Genomic DNA, 17,724 nt, shown 5'->3' on the forward strand with positions numbered 1-17,724 from the left:
TCCTATGAACCTACGGGAGCATGTTTATAAAGTCGCCGATTTTTCTCCGTTTTTAAATTCCGGTGGTGTTACAACCAGGACCAGAACCGCTAACGTTTTAACTATTCGATACGCCTGCATGACGTGCAGAGCTGTCATCCTTTGTGGTTTGAGTCACAACGCAGCTCCGAACAGAGCTACAGACGAGCCGCTTGCATTTAATACCCTTGGCTCTTTGTAAAATGTTTTTCCAACCATCAATCGCAAACACGCTTAGTCTACTCCGATTGGTACGGTACTGTCAAAGATGTCTACTTGGGAAACGCTCTCGAGAGAGCGGGTTTCTATATCGAGCATAATTTAACTCTCAGATAAAATGGTCTAGAAATAGTTTTATGGAATTAACTTGCTATCCCTGGCCATATCGATGCCTACTAGCCCATGTGGAAAAATCCGTTTGGACAATAAATAGCCGAATGATGGATAAGTAAAATTTAAATCAAATACGCTGTGAAAAATGGTGCGTGCCTGCCTGCCTGCCTGCCTGCCACCCTTCTTCAGCTGGTTTGCAAAATTTGAATCTTATAAAATATGTCGTCGGAGTAAGTAGATTCAACAAATATTAGCCGATATCACGAGAAACATTCTTGGCCCTTTCTATTGTGTCTGGCATTTGGCACTCTTTGACTGTATCACACATGCGTGTTTTGAATCGACTACCATTACGTCGCCGCTGTTTTTTTCACGTCTAACGAAAATTGCAATATCTCTAGGGTAACTAAAATCACTTCCGCTTTCATATACTGACGAAAAGTAAGCGCTATGCAACAATATCAAGTATCAATAACAAAAATTAGGGAAAGGAACTGTAATATAGAAAATTGTAAAAGGCTTTTCTCTTCTTGGAAAGGTATTGAATGCCATCAACATAGTAGCAGTAGTAGTAAAAATAACTAGATAATAAGAGTAACAGAAAGCTCAAAATAAGTACTTTGTCGTTTGATATCGTAGTCAAAAACTAGTGTAATGAGGAGCGCATGCTATGCCGAATGCCCCAGCAATCAGAGGCTAGTAATTAGATAAACGTTACTAAATTTAGGAAAACTCATTGCCCTTTACAGAGAGAACGGATAATAAGACTGACTACAATTAGCTAAGCAGAAATGTTAGTGGACCTGAACTGCATTTGCAGCCATGTTTGGCAAAGCTTGCTTTCGTAGTTTCTATTCTAGTAGTCTGTATTTGAGTGGATTGAAGCCCATTTGTTGGGAAAGCCCCAGATTATTTACGTTTGTTATCCTTGTAACTAAATTTTGTGTCTTAAGTTTTCCAAGACAACTTGTCAGATTGTCAAATGTATCACGAATACCAAGAAGAAATAAGTAACCTAAAATCGATATTCTGCACGGATCCTCTTTAACTAATCATCGGTATGTAAGTTTTTTTTTAGCATTTTTAGTTTTTTTACGCGTCTAAATAAGCTTTTGGAATTTATTCGTTTTTAGGTATGACATCAGGGACTGGCCTCCGCTAAAAGTCTGACCAAGTTTCTCTGACAGATTTATAAAATGGCATTGCATTCATACGCGCAATAATTAATCTTAATAATATTTTTTATATTTCGGTTTCTTTTTAATTAGTGTTTCCCTAGGTATTAATTTGTGGTGATAATTTTTACCGGTAGGGGGATTTGAATTAGTGCTACAGCACACCTGTTAGCTACGGTTACCATGACAACGCAGCCAAAACGATGCACACTATACACCCGTACCAGGCCGCTTTCTTTGACAAGTGAATTTAAAAGCTAGAATAGTACTGCATTACTTTTTCTATCAGCCAAGGAAATTCCCGCTTATAACACCGTTTCCCATCTGTGTCATCGCGGAAGTTGATTGAGAGATCTAAAATATTACATTCATATGCAAAGTTACGGTAATTGAGCACCTGCTATGAGCGAGTCGGTCAGGAATAATTAATGCGGTGTCTCCGCATTAAAACACAGCGAAGACATAGCGTGTTACGCCGTATAAATCAACCTATTATTCATAATATTTTTTTGTAGAACGTGAAATTTCCATTGTGGCGTACATTTACCTATAAACAAACATATCTGCGTCTAATCTAGATGGGTTGGGGCAAAGCATTCCTGAAAATTTGGGTGGAAAGTCTCTATTAGCCTCTTGCTAGGTTAACAGACGCAAAATGAAGACTTTCAAACCCAAGTGACTTTTTAATATACATATATACACCTATTATGACCACCAGATGTCAACTGGCGGATCACTGCGCGCCGTGTCCCTTAGCAGCCAAAAGGACGGCAACGATAATGCAGACGCTTTCTGCTATGAACGGTTCGAACGATGCCAAATATTATTGCATTTCTAACGTACGCTATTAAACTTGTTGCTTTTAGATTTTGGAAGGTAACGAGAATACTTACACACCAGAATTTCGCAGTCTCGACCCGTATATTATCACCGATCGTATCCGAGTTGTGCCCTATTCAAGAGATATCCGCACCGTATGCATGCGGATCGAACTGTACGGCTGCAAATGGACCCGTAAGTATCCTGTTTATTTTATGGTCTCGTCGCGCATAATCCGCAAACTCTTCAATTATTAAACTTTCTGATAACAAAAAAAATAAATTGATCGTCAAAATTTTACAGCACGTCCAAATGTCTCTATAGCATATATGATTTTGTTTTAATCGTAAGTTTAATGCCTCAGCCTTCGTTGCGATGATGCTCGTTTGTCATAAAAAGTCAGCTGATAAATTATCAGACAAATATTCTCAGTTGGAGAAAGCGCGGCAAGTGAGCTAGCGCTGATCTGTTTTCTGAAGTCACTGATCCTTCAGATTCATTTTTTCTTTTTTGTTTGCCTAATCTGGCTTTGATGGAACGTAGTAATGATAAACCTATATTGGATAATGCTACGAGATTGATAAAATTTATGAAGGATCGACAGCTGATTAATAGCACAAGTTGTTGATATATGAATATTATATTAATATTGATCTATACTGACATACAAATAAAGAAAATAAGATTTGGGAAAATTAAAGTATCTACATTTTAAGTGCAGATTAAAATATGGCCGTATAAAACCGTATGTAAGATAATTTAACTTAAACAAATATTAGTTTGGAAAATAAGCCAGGGACTCGATTTCTAATAATCTTCAACTGAATAAAATATAATCTATTTACTAAGATTAGAATAAAAAGTTTTATACAACATTTGATAATATTTTATCTTAAGTTTACAAGTTTGACGTGCAGAGAACGTTTATAGTTACCCCTTTCATAAACAGATCTACAAACACCTGACATTCCGTTTAGAGATTCGTTCTTACGGCTTCGTTTTAGGGAAAATTTCTATATCACTTAGATTTTATTCAGGCTAGAAAATCCTATCCTGGGCCTTGATCAGACTACTCTGCTGTCCCCGCTATTAAGCTACATTTCAACAGCATGTTAGTACATGCTGATGTATCTATAGCTCTGAAGCTAAGCCATGTTCTGCCGGCTCGTGTACACGTCAGTTTATCGTACGCGCTCGGATGATGACCCCCACAGTGGTGACCCGCCTAACGATGCGTCGAATTTATACGCATCGTTAAATCATCTGACAAAGTTGCGGCATCGGTCTTCCTCCAACGCCATTCATTGCCGATGTACCCCTCATATAAATAAACGATAAGGTTCTAAAGCTCGATCGCGCAGTACTAGCTGTTAACTATCTGAAGAAATTTCGTCAACCGATTCTGCCAACCTCACAATTCCTTCAAAGTAATATAGCTGAGCGCAGTCATTACGGCAGGTGATGACGATCACGCACATGATGGCACATCTAGAGGGCAGTAATGAATTTCGGGAAAAGTCTGAATACTATAGGCGTATTATTGTCAAGTGGCTATGATACGTTCCATGATAATATATGTGGTTATCAAACGCCTTCACACGTGTGCGTATAATAATACAGGTGTACAGACATTAGATACATATACACACACGAGTATAGCCACGGTTGTACAAAGGGCAGTTCCGAGAAGATCTGAGCTACTAACTAATTCTTGTGTTACTATTACGCGTTATCATCGTAGAGGGTATCGTGTCGTACACCATACCGATGGGTGAACGATTTAGTTCTACCGTCGACCTATCCGACAAGACGTACGACGGAGGCCGAGATGACAGTACTCTCCATGACGGGCTCGGTCAATTGACGGACGGCATTGAAGGTGGCGATAACTTCAAGGCCGAGTATTCAAGTTCCCTCGGCCAGGGTTACGAATGGGTAGGCTGGCGGAATGACTCGCCCCACTCGAATCCACTCGAAATGGTGTTCGAGTTTGATAGTATTCGAAACTTCTCCGAAGCCTACTTCTACTGCAATAATCAGCACACTAAAGACGTATCGTTGTTCAGTTCAGCCAAATTTTGGTTTTCGATTGGCGGCCGCTGGTACATCGAGGAACCGTTGGTGTTCAAAAATATGCACAACCCTTTGCCAGAGAAAGCACGTAATGTCACCATTCGGTTACATCACAAAATCGGACGCTTCGTAAAGTTGCATCTATCGTATAGATCTGGCTGGATCTTGCTGAGTGAAATAGCATTTATCTCTCTACCGGCCGAGGGGAACTTTACTGAGGAAGAAGAACCTATTGGACCGCCAGTTGGTAAGTTAATACTATAGTAAACGCACTTGTCGTGAATAGGGAGCTATGTAAGAAAGTTTCGCCAATCAATACTTCAGTAAGACAAGCTTCTTCAAACCAGACAGACGAAATAGGTAGTGATACTATAATAACACGAGTGCAAATTAGATGGCAGAAGCAGCAGCAGCAGCAGCATCTGATATCACCACGACCGCGTGACAATTGCGTTTTCTTTTATAGGAAAGTGACTATTTAAAGTTGAAGCCCAAAGGCCCTTTGTTGTATTGGCTCTTTCCGTTGTCATGTGTTTTTAGTGAGCTATATTTATTTACGATGCCGACTGTGTTAAGTTATTGCGTAAAATATATCGTATAGTGGGTTTAAACTCGACTGGGCTCATAACCTTTCAAATCAAGTCGTCCGGTGTAGTTTACGTAATAAGCAACCTATGCACTATCTTTCGTGCGGCTCGATGCGTCTCTAACGTAATGACGTTTTCAGTTGATTGATCGTAGCAAAATACTAGACTTTCTTGTTAATTAATGATCGGTGATGCTTTGCAGTATTCCCAACCGTAACTGAGGATCCAATGGCTCGTCACCACATCGGTATCTTGATAGGCCTTCTGGCAGCAGTTATAATGTTGCTGATTCTCGTCATATTCATAATTACTGTCCGACATCGACAGCGCAAACACACGACGCCGCATGCCATCCTAAAACCCATGGCTGGTACAGGTGATAATCGTGTTACCATTAACATGAAGGATCTCGCACTTCAGTATCAGCCTAAATACGCGTTAAATGGTAACATATACGGCCAAGTAAATCTCGATGATCCCGACAAACTTCTCTACCAAGAACCAGCTGACTTCAAGACACCTATCTACCCAGCTACGTACAGCAATGGTAAGTTCGTTATGGACACATGGAGGGCATTTTTTATCACTAGAAAAAACAGCAAGCTCGCTTGTCTTTCTTTTCATCTCGGAACTATACTCTACCCAAAGCATCTGTTATTTTCTAGTCTAGATGAAACGTGTTGTGAGTAAGTTAACAAATGTCTAAGTTGAACGAGGATGGTATTAAATGCTCTGTCCGCTGCGCACAAAACAGTAAATATGACCTTTGTATGAAAAGTATTTTAAACTACTGAAAAAATCTTAAGTCTTCTTTGATATCAGAAATCTACTAATCAGTAATGCTAATGCAGCACTTTCAGTCAGTTTAAATTTAATATTCAACCACAGAGCTTAAGCAGCGTTATAAGCATGGTAACGCCGTCTCTGATTGCCCTGTCTATGTGACTAACTTCACCACCGTTCTTCGAATGCTTCCACACATTCACTAACACCTCCCATACATCGTGAACTTGTGTTGTCTGACAGTCGTTTTCCTAGCGGATTCCTCGCGTGAGTACGCCGTGCCTCAGGACATCACGACGCCCAGGAGCCCCAAAACACTTAACCGCAATGCTTCACCACCGACGTTCGGCCGCCCTTTGGCTAAAAGCTCCCAGCCGCTTGTACACAGCCCAAGTGAACAGCAGCAACAACAGCATTATTACGCTGCCACCGATGTGATAGTCGCGAGTGTACCCAACATTCAGGGAGTGAGTGGTAACACGGTCTACTCGGTACCCAGCCTCGATTTGTCGACCAGTTCGGCAAACTCGTCCGGGGACGATTCAGGTTCTGTAAGTAACTGCACACTACGAAACTCACCGCACCTATCCACGACGACGCAAGTGCGCGAAGTCCCACGACATCGAGTGCGGATCCTCGAGAAGATCGGTGAGGGTCAATACGGCGAAGTCCACCTAGCCGAGACCGAAGGTGAGTTGTGAAAGCCGTTCTTCTTTTTGCAAAGAATATTAAAAAAAAAAAAAAAAACAAAAAAAAAACGGTTTTAGCAGATTAGCAGAAACTTGTTGAATTCGCTGAGTTAGTTTTATACAATTTTGCAGGTATTACTGAACTGGTAGACGTGCCATCAACTTTTGGTAGCAAATCGTTTGTGGCGATAAAGTCTCTACGTATGAACGCCAGCGAATCTGCGCGTAAGGAGTTCTATAAAGAAGTGAAGATCCTTTCGCGCATTCGCGATCCAAACATCTCACACATCCTGGGCGTATGCACCAGAGATGAGCCCCTGTCGATGATCGTCGAGTATTCTGAGCATGGCGACCTCAACGAGTTCCTCAACGAGCACCTCCCTGACACGTTCGCTCCCACCGGTGCAACGAAAACGCTCAGTCATGGGACGCTCATCTTCATCGCTACCCAGATCGCCTCCGGTATGAAGTACCTCGAGTCGCTCAACTTTGTGCATCGTGACCTAGCCACGCGTAACTGTCTTGTAGGCGCCGGTTACACGGTCAAAATCTGCGATTTCGCCATGAGTCGGTCCGAGTATCAACATGATTACTATCGCATGCAGGGTGGCCGTAGCATGCTGCCGGTTCGGTGGATGTCATGGGAAGCCATCCTATTCGGACGCTTTTCGACCAAAAGTGACGTATGGGCGTTTGCCGTCACTCTGTGGGAGATGTTGACATTCGCGCGCCAAAAGCCGTTTACTAATTGTACAGATGACATCGTCGTCGAAAATGCGCGCCACCTGTATAATATGGATGGACGCGCTGTACAACTGAATCAGCCACCTGACTGTGCTAAAGAGATCTTCGATCTCATGCGTGAGTGTTGGCAACGCAACGAGTCAGACAGGCCTAACTTTAGGGAGATCCACTTGTTCTTGCAACGCAAGAACCTCGGTTACTCTCCACAAGCTTAGGAGCTGTTTGGGATTGATAGCGACGAAGACGATGGTGATTATAATGAACACGATAATCTAAATAAACAGCTAATTCACTGACCGATGACAAGTAGTTGCAGTGATGGCCACCCATCGATGCGTTCGTGAGATAGCAACAACAAACCTAATGAATAAGACATACTAACCTGTTATATAGATGAAAAAAAATCTATAATCTAGGGAAGTGACATTATGACAAAAGAAAAAAAAAGGGAGCGCCTGATGGAATGATAGTGGGAAACGCACGACGAAACGATGGAGATACAGAAAAGAGAAACTTCCGACGACCGATTTCAAACTACTCGTTTCTCTATCACAATCGACAAAAAAAAAAACGAGAAACATATACCTACTAAAGAGAAAATAGCAAAACGTATGATAAAAACAAAACGAAGAAATTTATGGGGATAAGCTAAACAAAAAACACTTTTTCTACTCATCTAAGTTACCTAACTGGATTGACAGAGATCTTGATGAGATGTTAACTAGTGTAACAGCGATACGGCAAATAGCATTGACAAACCGTTGTAAACCTAGAACGCTAGGTGACAAAACATAGCAAAATCGAATGCTGCACATTGATGACAAGAGTGTTAAAAGACGCAAAACTATTAATCACTACAGCAACAGAAACAGCAATGGAAAAAAAAGCAGCTAAGTAGATTTTGTCGTGTTCATTGAGTGAATGATAAAACGAGAGGGCAAAGCAGGCACAGAGAAAATGATGCTTGAAAGGATGCTTTAAAGAACAAAGTTACTTCTACGTTTCTTATTCCGTTCAATAGAAGGACGGAAGGAGACAGACGACTGGCTGAAAAAGGCAACCACTCGAAGACGACGTCAGAATATAGAAGATGTGTTGTACATATGTAAGAACTGCCTAACAAATATATACGGCGTCCTAGGCCGCATATCAGAAAAAAAAAACAACAGGAAGTAATAATTTGGTCCCGCCTGTAATAGTCCTATTTATTTTTTTGCACTCAGTATATTGATTACAGCAGGGATGGACACGTCACGCAGTCCCTATTACAGTTTAGCTGGGCTTTTATGTAATTATCTCATGTAATGAACATCATTTCTATTTTTTCGGCATTCCTATGCCGGCCTATCGACTGTTTGCTGTAAATACATTTTCGAAAACACAGCTGACCTGATAGAAGGCTTTTCGAGTTCCTACCGCGACGCCCGATTTCGAACCTTTTTAAAAGCAATATCGTGCAACCTCGCCACGGTCAGGGTCCAAACAGTAGTAATAAGATTTGCTGATTCCGCTCGAATGAATCCGACCCTTGAATATTGGATTGTCATGACCGCTGCTCATTGGCTGCGGCTTGTCATATCGGCCAGTCGATAATAATAAATTATAGCAAAATGAGCCGATTCATCCGATGAATCCAGTAAACGAAAGCAACCTAAATACATGCACACCCATACACATTTTCCGTGAAAGAGAGCACTATTTCTGATTTTCCTATGAACCGAACCGGACTACCCAGTACGACCAATTTAATAATAGGTGACAAAGGGACTGCAGGTGTCTCTCAAGTACGCGCAGATTCTCTCAAATATATGCATCTGTACAGTGATGTACGTATACCGTTATGCATCGCCTATCAGAAGTATATTCAGTGCTTCGTCGTGAGAGAAACAAATGTTTTGTTCAGTAAGAAAGCTACAACGGAAAAGTAAAGAAGAATAAAAAAAAAGTCAGTCGATTATTTAGGTAAGTGACCGAAAGCTCGACACCGTGTTGGATCAACGGGTCACTGCGAAGTTGCTCTTCTGCACAAATACAATACGACACTTACACCTTAACTCAGACGAAATGGATTTAGAAGCCAAACTCGGAAAAAAACTTGAGATATGGAAAAAGCGTTCACAAAGATGTGCGGGCAGCCCCTACTGCTAACTGAATTGACCGTGTGTGAACGCCTGACGCCTTCCTATGGGCGCTGTCCGGGCAGCAATCTGTGAACTGCTAACGCTTCAGGTTCTTAATCTCGTAAATAATAGTAAGTAGACTAGCATAAGAACAATGTTAGGTTCGCGGTAGACTAAGTGATAAAAATTAATGACACGATTAGTGGTTAGTAAGTTCCTGACATCTACTATCGATCACTCGGCGACTGTTTATAGCGTCACAAAAATAATAATAATAATAGTAAAAAAAAACAAACGCAGCGATGAGAGGAATAGCTATAAAAGCGTATGTACATTTTGTAAATAGTGAAAGGTTTTGGCTAGCGCCACTCGTCTGCGACGGCCCGGGAAGGCTGACATCAACAAAGAACAGAAGGAGAGCGACGAAACGATGACAAATAAAACGGAATATGAAAGAAAAACAAACATAGAAGCTAGCGTGTACAGTAAAATATTGAATAATATTAACAAAAAAAAAAAGAAGAAAATCAACCACGATAATAATAAATGGCGAGAGACTAATCAAAAGAAGCGTGTGTCATTTCAATGAAGAACGTGTCATCTTTATCATGGAACAGCAGTTTAAGTAATAGGTATCCAACGTTAGCCTTCACTTAACCTCCCCTAAATTACCTCTCATCTATGAGGTTTGAAGGGGACAGATAGCGTTACGCTAACCGTCAACGCTACACCACCGTTAGTCAGCTGAATAAATTAAGACGCATGCTTTATACAAATTATATGTTTGCCTAAAGCATATTTTATGTTGTGCAGCATTTATAGTATCAACGTGTGTAGTCTAAGATGCAAAAAGCGACTTTTCGTTGTTATACCTCTGCTGGCTTTTTTTCTCATGATTGTGGCTTCTTGCCGAATATAGCCGGACTAGGAGAAAAATAGCTTTGGAGTATATAATCGTCACTACAATAAGCGGATCAAGCAAACAAATACCTATCAGCCATCATCCTATAACACTGGCACGTAAACGTTAGTTGCAGGATTGACCAGCTTGTTTCCGTTTGTTGTAATCGCTACACTTTAGTATACACCGGAATCAGGCGACAGGATCCATCAGGTCTATTGCGGACCAACCCGGCATGGTGTGGCACAAACGTTCAGTATATTCTCTGTCAACGGGTATAATTTATACTCTGATTATGATGCGTTGCCAGACAAGATACGTAGAAGGATGTTCCATGGTTTGTTTCCTATCGCGACGTGTGATCCGTCCTTAGAATGCAGCTTCGTCCATTCTGCTTGCGCGTCCTGTTCCATTCTGGCCTGGACCACCGTAGTTTTCATTTTGACTCACGCTGGTCTGGTGAGTAAGCCCTTTCCATGCAGACTCTTAGTTAGACGCCGTCCACTTGAGACTGAAAGCATTGTAGCTCGGCTATACATCCTTACCCAGTCAGCAGTGCCTGATAGGATAGCTATGGTAGAGAGCTGACGTCTGAACGCCCAGACATCCTGGCTTAGCGTTGCAATAATGCTCAGATGAATTACGTAAATGCAGTGCGCGGAACTGAGCATTATGTGCCCCTCGGTGAGCCGAATAGCAAGGTGTGTGTGTGTGCGTGTGTGTGTGTATGTGCCTATAGCCTTCGTAGCCCTTCAATAAGGTTAAAGCCTACGTTTCTTTTCTTCGAAATGAATCAGTCAGGTAAGTCTCTTATTGCGCTCCTTTCGAAGAAGGTCACCGTGTCTCGCTTCTAAGTGTAAGGCCGGTCTGATTGACGATGGAGAACGCAAGTCGTTCCTTGAGCCTCATGAAACACGACAGCGTTGGGTGTAGATCCTGAAAAGACAAGTACAACGTACGCAAGAGTGGGGGGGGGGGGGGTACAGCGTAATTTTATCGTTTTGGTAAGAACGGACGCAATTGTTGTAGGTACAAGGGCTACCAGACACAGATCAAATGAGGACGGCGTCGATGAGTTTGCCTCTACTCATGCTGTATGGTGTCTCACGGACGAAACCCTTTGGGACTCTGCTAGTCAAAATTGGAACGGATGATTCGGCGTTACTGCTGGTTGGGCGCAATTTGACATGGAGGAAACTATTTGATTCAATCATATTAAGTATTCCGGTAACGTATGTTAGAAAATTCCGTATCATATACAATTCAAACAATAAGGTAGTAAAACACGTTTCACTAATTGTCTATATTACATCTGTAAATTCTCTGCAGATTCATCCAACAATATTAGTTGCGTAAACCAATAAATTGTCGCCAAATCCTTAATGAAACAACCGTTGGATAGCGATTAAAAATAATTTCAAACTATAGATAAAGACCGCGTGTGGTATTTACTGCCAGCATTGCCGGAAGCCGATCCCTTTTATCTAAGAGCATTTGTTTTTTTTTAGACTTTATTTTATTTTTTTTTGTTATTTAGATAGCACCAAACGAAGTGCAGCGGTACTGCAGTGTTCCATCCTCTATCCTGCCAACTCGATTTAATAACTAATAAATTTTTCTACAATGCTGTGCATTATCTTGTTTTAATGACTTTACCTCATTGTTTCAGTAATTCCGATACTGTACTTTATTTGTTCAGACATTTTAGCATTATGTGCATAATCATACTATGATCCAGTAGCATGTCTAACTAACCCGGTGCGCCTTCAACAACTCCAAGGTGAAGTTCATTTGAAACAAACGCCATGTGCATAGTGTTCGAAAAAGGAAGGCAGCACACACTTTTTAAAGTTAGCCATTTCTAGAAGAAAATATCTTTTTGATTCGATAATGACCGACAGATATTGAACTTAAATCTTTGCCGTGATAACTTCGATGCCCATCGGAATTGCTCAAGATCATCACGGCAAAGCACAATGTTTCTGCAATTCTCATTGATCTGTTTACTTTAGCCATTCACCAGTCACAATATGCTCTTAAGTTTATTTGAATTTACCATTTTTATTCCCGATTATACGATGCGTACGGTACGTGTGTATGTCAGTCTCCGAAACACTAGTTTCTAACTCTATAGCCTATCATATGACGCCGTAAAGGACATGCGAGCTAGAACAGCACCCGGCACGTTCTTTTCTTTTTCATTTTTTATTAATATTATCAGCACCCTCGTCACGTTTTTTCTTATTGACACAATTTGCTATGCCGCTAGTACAAAGCTATAATAACAGAAGCAGCAGTAACGGTGACACGTACTCGTATCACAACTATGTTAGCACATTGGTGTTTGTTTAAATTCACTGTGGCCGCTTTGTGTTATTCTATTATGAACAGGCTTTACCTTTATTTTTGTTTTTTTGTCGTTGACGTAGACAAAAGACGAACAAAACACAGAGATGACCAGACGGACTTAAAGCATAAAGTACATTCTGAAAGCGATTCTTTTCAATTTTGTTGATAGTACGGGGTATACCAATGCAAAATTGGTCGCCAATCAACCATATATATATATATATAGGCGCTGCTTCATCTTATAAGGCAATAGTGTTCTCGACAATCCTTATCGTACCACGATTCATTGTGGCGCATTTGTCTGGCCATGACGACTTTTCTAAAAAATAATTGCTAGATAACACTGCGTTTAACCCTAAACGTACTTCGCGCATCGGAAACATCGATGGCGGTATAGCATGATATGCTGTCTCTGCTGCTGTCGCCAACAAATCACAGGTACAGAGGCACACAAATAACGCGTCTCGTCTCGTCGCGTCACAGGGCCATACGATAAAAACTATCGAATCGGATGCCCTCTACATCCATAACCGCCAAATAGACGAATGTTGGCCAGTGCTCTGCTGTCATCTGGTGACGACAGATTGACTTCAATGCTATCACCACCGTTTATACTAATAATACCAGTACGATTCTTCGTTTAACGACTTACTCCTGCCGCCGCCGCCGCCGCCGCCTGCAGTGAAGGCCATCTAGACAACATAGTAGAACAAAAACATTTTCACTTTTCAAAGAGGGAGCAGATAGCCACGAACGAAACTTGTCAACGCCTTAATCGACCTATCAGCTGTTCCTTTTCGAAAGGGCGGAAAACACTGGCGTTGTAATCGCTGAGCATAAGGCGAAGACAACGCTCCTTCTTCTGTAGACAAACCACAAGGTAGTCAGCGCTTACTGCTAGTCCGACCATCATCATTCACTCAGGCGTCTGTCGAAAGTCGCTCGTTTCTTCTGGAAAATTGATTCAATTTTAAGTGAACGGGTTCTGATATACACGAATGTCGTATAATTCGATTCAAATAAGCTAGAAGGAAAAAGTGCGATAAAAATCAACGGCTGGATAAGTCATTTCAAGATGACTTAGAAATGGAATGGCAGCACTAGTCACATCCCAGAGACTTAGGAGCTAGCTTTAAAGATCAGTTGTGATCTAGGTTCGAAGCCGGTCATGGAATGCCTAACGGCGATACCGGACGCAAAAACTAGAAACATAGAAGACTGCTCACATTTATTCTTATGTAAAAACACCCACTGTACATTTTTACTGAAAATATAGCAAATAAAGTTTAAAAAACGAAGGTTAAAAAAAAAAAGTTTAAAAGCAAATACATATCAACGCCTCAACGGGATTACTTAGGTTCGCAGCGCATGGGCTAACGTAGACAAAATTGTAACAGATTTCTGTGACTCACCTGAAAAACGTCCAGCTATTTCCACAGTAGCAACTTTCCTTTGTAAAAAAATTATCGCTTTTGTTCTATACTTATAGCTTTCTCCTAAACAGGCAAAGTAGCAGATTGAAAAAAAAAACGTATCTCGGTCTCTCTTGGCAACACTCCAAGTATCCGATACCCCGTAAGCGGTAGAAACAAACCGTGGACCAGGAAGCCAGCATCGAACTGACAAAGCCCTTCGTTTATTCTGCCGCCAAAGTACCACCCCTTCATTTTGTTACAGTCCCTTGGAGTCCTTTTTAGGCCGTCATATACAATTGGCACTTTAACGACGACAACTTCAACCACAACAATCTCAACCGACGCGCAACTTGGCGGTCACCACGCCTCACTGCACTTTAAAACTACCCTAGCCCGCCAAAACCCAGCCATTGCCGAACTACAGCCTCGGTTACCTTAGGACGAGGTTGTGATTAACGCACCCGTACTGCTTATATGGGTATATTAACGTCACAGCCGCTACTGGCAAAGGCATTGCATCCAAGTCAAACATAGGCTCTCGTCTCTACGCGCGTAGTTCTGTCGCTAGAGCAGACTAAACAGAGCGGTAAGCAGGCGCACATAGTTAAGCTAGTGTCGGGAATGTCTCGAGTGAGGGCGGCACTTTGTGAAACGTCTGGGGGATGGGAGGGCAGTTTTTATTAGGTCCACTCTCGCTCTGGCGGAGATCTACGCTCGTCTGGTCGATTCTGTGGCAGCGGTACACCCCTTTCACCCCTTCGTTACCTCGCATCTAGTTGCTGCTTGAAGCTAGCTCTTTCTCGCCGTCGTACCCAGCCACCCGGGCTACATATGCAATTAAAATAAACACGAAGCGAAGATCACGGGACAGAGATTAGGATGACGATGACGAACGCTGATGAGGTATATGAGGTTATTCGAAACCAGTTGGGCTTACGCCGTCAGTAGACGCTGATGCACTGCTAGCTACAATAACAGTAATACTATGGGAGTAAGCTGTTCAGGCTACAGTTAAGGGTAGTAGTAGATATTTATTTTGGGCAATGGTGGGTAGTGAGCCGTTGTCAGTTTGAAGGTCTAACAGGCCCGACCAGTTAAATTTTCGAATAAAAGTATACGATTGTGTTTTCATAGCAGACAGCTAAATATACGATATAACAGGCCACAGCTCGTCTTGTCGCTTCATCTATGCAAGCCTGGAAGCTCAATGAAGCACACAACAGCTGTCTGAGTGAAGCAGGCCAAGGGTGGAATTAAATAGACAAAATAAGGTTTACCTGATCTCTATAATTATAGGTGCTATCATTTATAGTACTTAGTCTGAGAAGAGAGGAATAGGCTTCTCATAGACGTAAAAGCAAAGTGGAAGTAATTTAGCGGTACGGCTAAACGGTTCCGTTCACAACGCTGATCCTATATGTGCTAACACTTAAAACAACGCCGACTGGTTCTTAATGAGCGCATACTCGTCTGGCGATAATGTCTAACGATTTATAATTAAAAGTTCCGAACTAAACACCGAGCATTTATAGAACGGGCGAATGTAAATGGAAAGTCGTACCTATTATCTCTAGTTTTGTTAGCAAAACAAATCTACTCAACCTAACCATAGACGTAAGCTGTAAGGCGTATTATTTAAAAAAAATCAAAGTTTTTAGCGACGCATTTTTTCAACGATGGTCAGGACAACAAAAGATGTAGCTCTAAGGGAGAGTTTCAATAATGAGGGGCAGCACAACCTCTAGAATGCAGTGGTGCATTTTGGTAAAAAATCAAAGTGGACACCTAGTAATTAGCGCTCTCTTATTTCCAGTAGTTTGATTTACATGATACAAATGTATGAAGGTAAATTTGAAGTACATTTAATTCAAGATTCTTTAAAAACATGCCTTACTGTAAATAAGTTTTGACGGCCGAAATCTCAATTTTAGGCGTTAAGCATTAATAATCCAGATCCTAGAGATTAATCCAGTCCTAGGGAAGAGGACTACCCATCGGGAGAGGCTTGAAGCTCGACTAATTCATTACGAGCCTGAGTAGCGATTCCTCCGGCTCGTTGTGTAGTAGCGGCTTCGCAATTACCTATTTTACGTAAGAAGATGATAAAATCGTCTCTTTAGAAAATATGTAACAGGTAAATACATAAGCAGGCTGTTTCCGAATATATTACCGTATAGTAGGTTTATCAAGAATACATTATAATGGCTAAAGCGCGTGCGCGTTACCTATACTGAAGATTACAAATGAATGTGGGGAGCAAATATGGACAACTTCGGAACAATTGATATATCAGATGCAAGATCTGTACACTTTGTAATTAACAGTTTGAAAAACATATCCAAGAAATAATTTGGGCGTCCATAAACGTACTTTGCTTTTATACTTGAGCTACTCGCGAGACAATTTTAATCATCATAAAACTACTACTAATAAAACGTTGCTATTATCTGCTTATTTCCTGATTCTGATATCACCTCTGCAAACTTCCTCTAGCTATTCTTCAGACCCAAAGCACTATATCGCTTACCTTGATACAGGCTTGGTTCTGTTTCATTTTTCGTCTAAATGTAATGCAAAATCGTCTCCCGATTCGTACGCCGCCTGCTTAGTTGCTAGACGCTGGCGCTTCTGATGCTATAATTCTTCACTGTCTCAAGGTGCCTCTTATTGGCACTTTTCCCTACATAGCAACCAGCGAATGCACCATATGGCATCGAAACTGTGTTTCAAATTGTTACTTCTGCTGACTATCATACGCTGTTTTGTGGGAGGCGTCCCTTCTACGCCACCTGATTTCCCTTTCTCTCTCCATTTCTCCGTTCCAGCATCGTTCCTTTGTAGATAACTCGATCATCTCGGCGAACTGGAAGCGTCTGTCTAATCGTTCGGGGGCTGACCAACTAGATATTCCCACATTCGGCTCTTTCCTCGCTTGCCAATAGCCTTTCGTGCTACTTGTGACAGGATGCGCCCATCCCCAGACCCGAAGGTATCTTTAGTGAGCTCTGACATATGTAGGAGAAGCAAGGCACCAGGTTTATGACGATCGGGCCACGGTTTCTGAGCAGACTCACCAATACCATATGTCTGTGTTTATATTCGGCTCCGGCTGGGAAGTGCATTGTTGTCTATTTCGACTTTCTCCAATGTCGTGTTCCGCTGGGATTTTGACTTTCAAAATCAATATAAGGTTAAGTAGTCTATAGACAAATGAAGATTAGAAGTATTTCGTCTTAGTTTCGTTGAAAGCGGAAATAACATCGTCTTCGGTAACTACTGTTGTCCAGTGGCTCATTTCGGTTCTCGTAACTAGTCAATTAGAGAGTTAGCAATTACTTATGCGTTTTATGATTTCTAAAGAAAGTTCATTTTGTGTATTTTATATGCGTATACATGTATGTATACAAATTTCTTCAATAACAACACATTAAGCGATGTAGAATTGCGTGGTCTTAGTTTCGGTGTTATAATTATGTTACGAACTCCGTAAATTTAGCAAAGGCTAATTTTTTTTTTTTGCAAATGAACAAAATAAGATTTCAGAGAACATCGCTGCTCTTTAATGTCCATCGGTGTGTTGCTGAAGTGCTGAAGAGTATGCCGGTGTTATCAAAGATGGCATTACGTTGTTGATGACCCCAACGATTTCATCACTGATAATGTTGGAAAGCTTTATGCACCAACATGGCAATAGAAGCGTCAAGTGAATGATCATCTT

General features: G+C 41.4%; 1 protein-coding gene and 1 long non-coding RNA gene across 3 annotated transcripts in view; one reads left to right on the forward strand and one right to left on the reverse strand.

Annotated features, from left to right (window-relative positions):
• The window catches only part of LOC111255280 (discoidin domain-containing receptor 2-like), a 116,205-nt gene that overhangs the window by 54,900 nt on the left and 43,581 nt on the right, over positions 1 to 17,724 (forward strand). Inside the window, exons 5-9 of one of the 2 annotated variants that reach the window (XR_015326450.1) lie at positions 2,393 to 2,540; positions 4,087 to 4,665; positions 5,208 to 5,552; positions 6,032 to 6,478; positions 6,610 to 10,943. Coding sequence is in view for 1 of the 2 variants with exons in the window: in XM_086987143.1 (XP_086843269.1) it covers positions 2,393 to 2,540; positions 4,087 to 4,665; positions 5,208 to 5,552; positions 6,044 to 6,478; positions 6,610 to 7,436 (2,334 nt within the window). In the remaining variant the exon portion in view is untranslated. Of the gene's footprint in view, positions 1 to 2,392; positions 2,541 to 4,086; positions 4,666 to 5,207; positions 5,553 to 6,031; positions 6,479 to 6,609; positions 10,944 to 17,724 lie in introns of those variants that run through there. The other variant, XM_086987143.1, reaches the window with a different exon arrangement.
• On the reverse strand, positions 11,903 to 14,937 carry LOC147759079 (uncharacterized). The gene is made up of 2 exons (XR_015326453.1): positions 14,004 to 14,937; positions 11,903 to 13,542 (listed from the first exon to the last, which is right to left on the reverse strand). It is a non-coding gene; the product is annotated as an uncharacterized LOC147759079 (long non-coding RNA).

Source organism: Varroa destructor, unplaced genomic scaffold (genome assembly GCF_002443255.2).
Source record: "Varroa destructor unplaced genomic scaffold, Vdes_3.0 BEIS01000001.1, whole genome shotgun sequence".
In the NCBI taxonomy this organism is placed as follows: Eukaryota; Metazoa; Arthropoda; class Arachnida; order Mesostigmata; family Varroidae; genus Varroa; species Varroa destructor.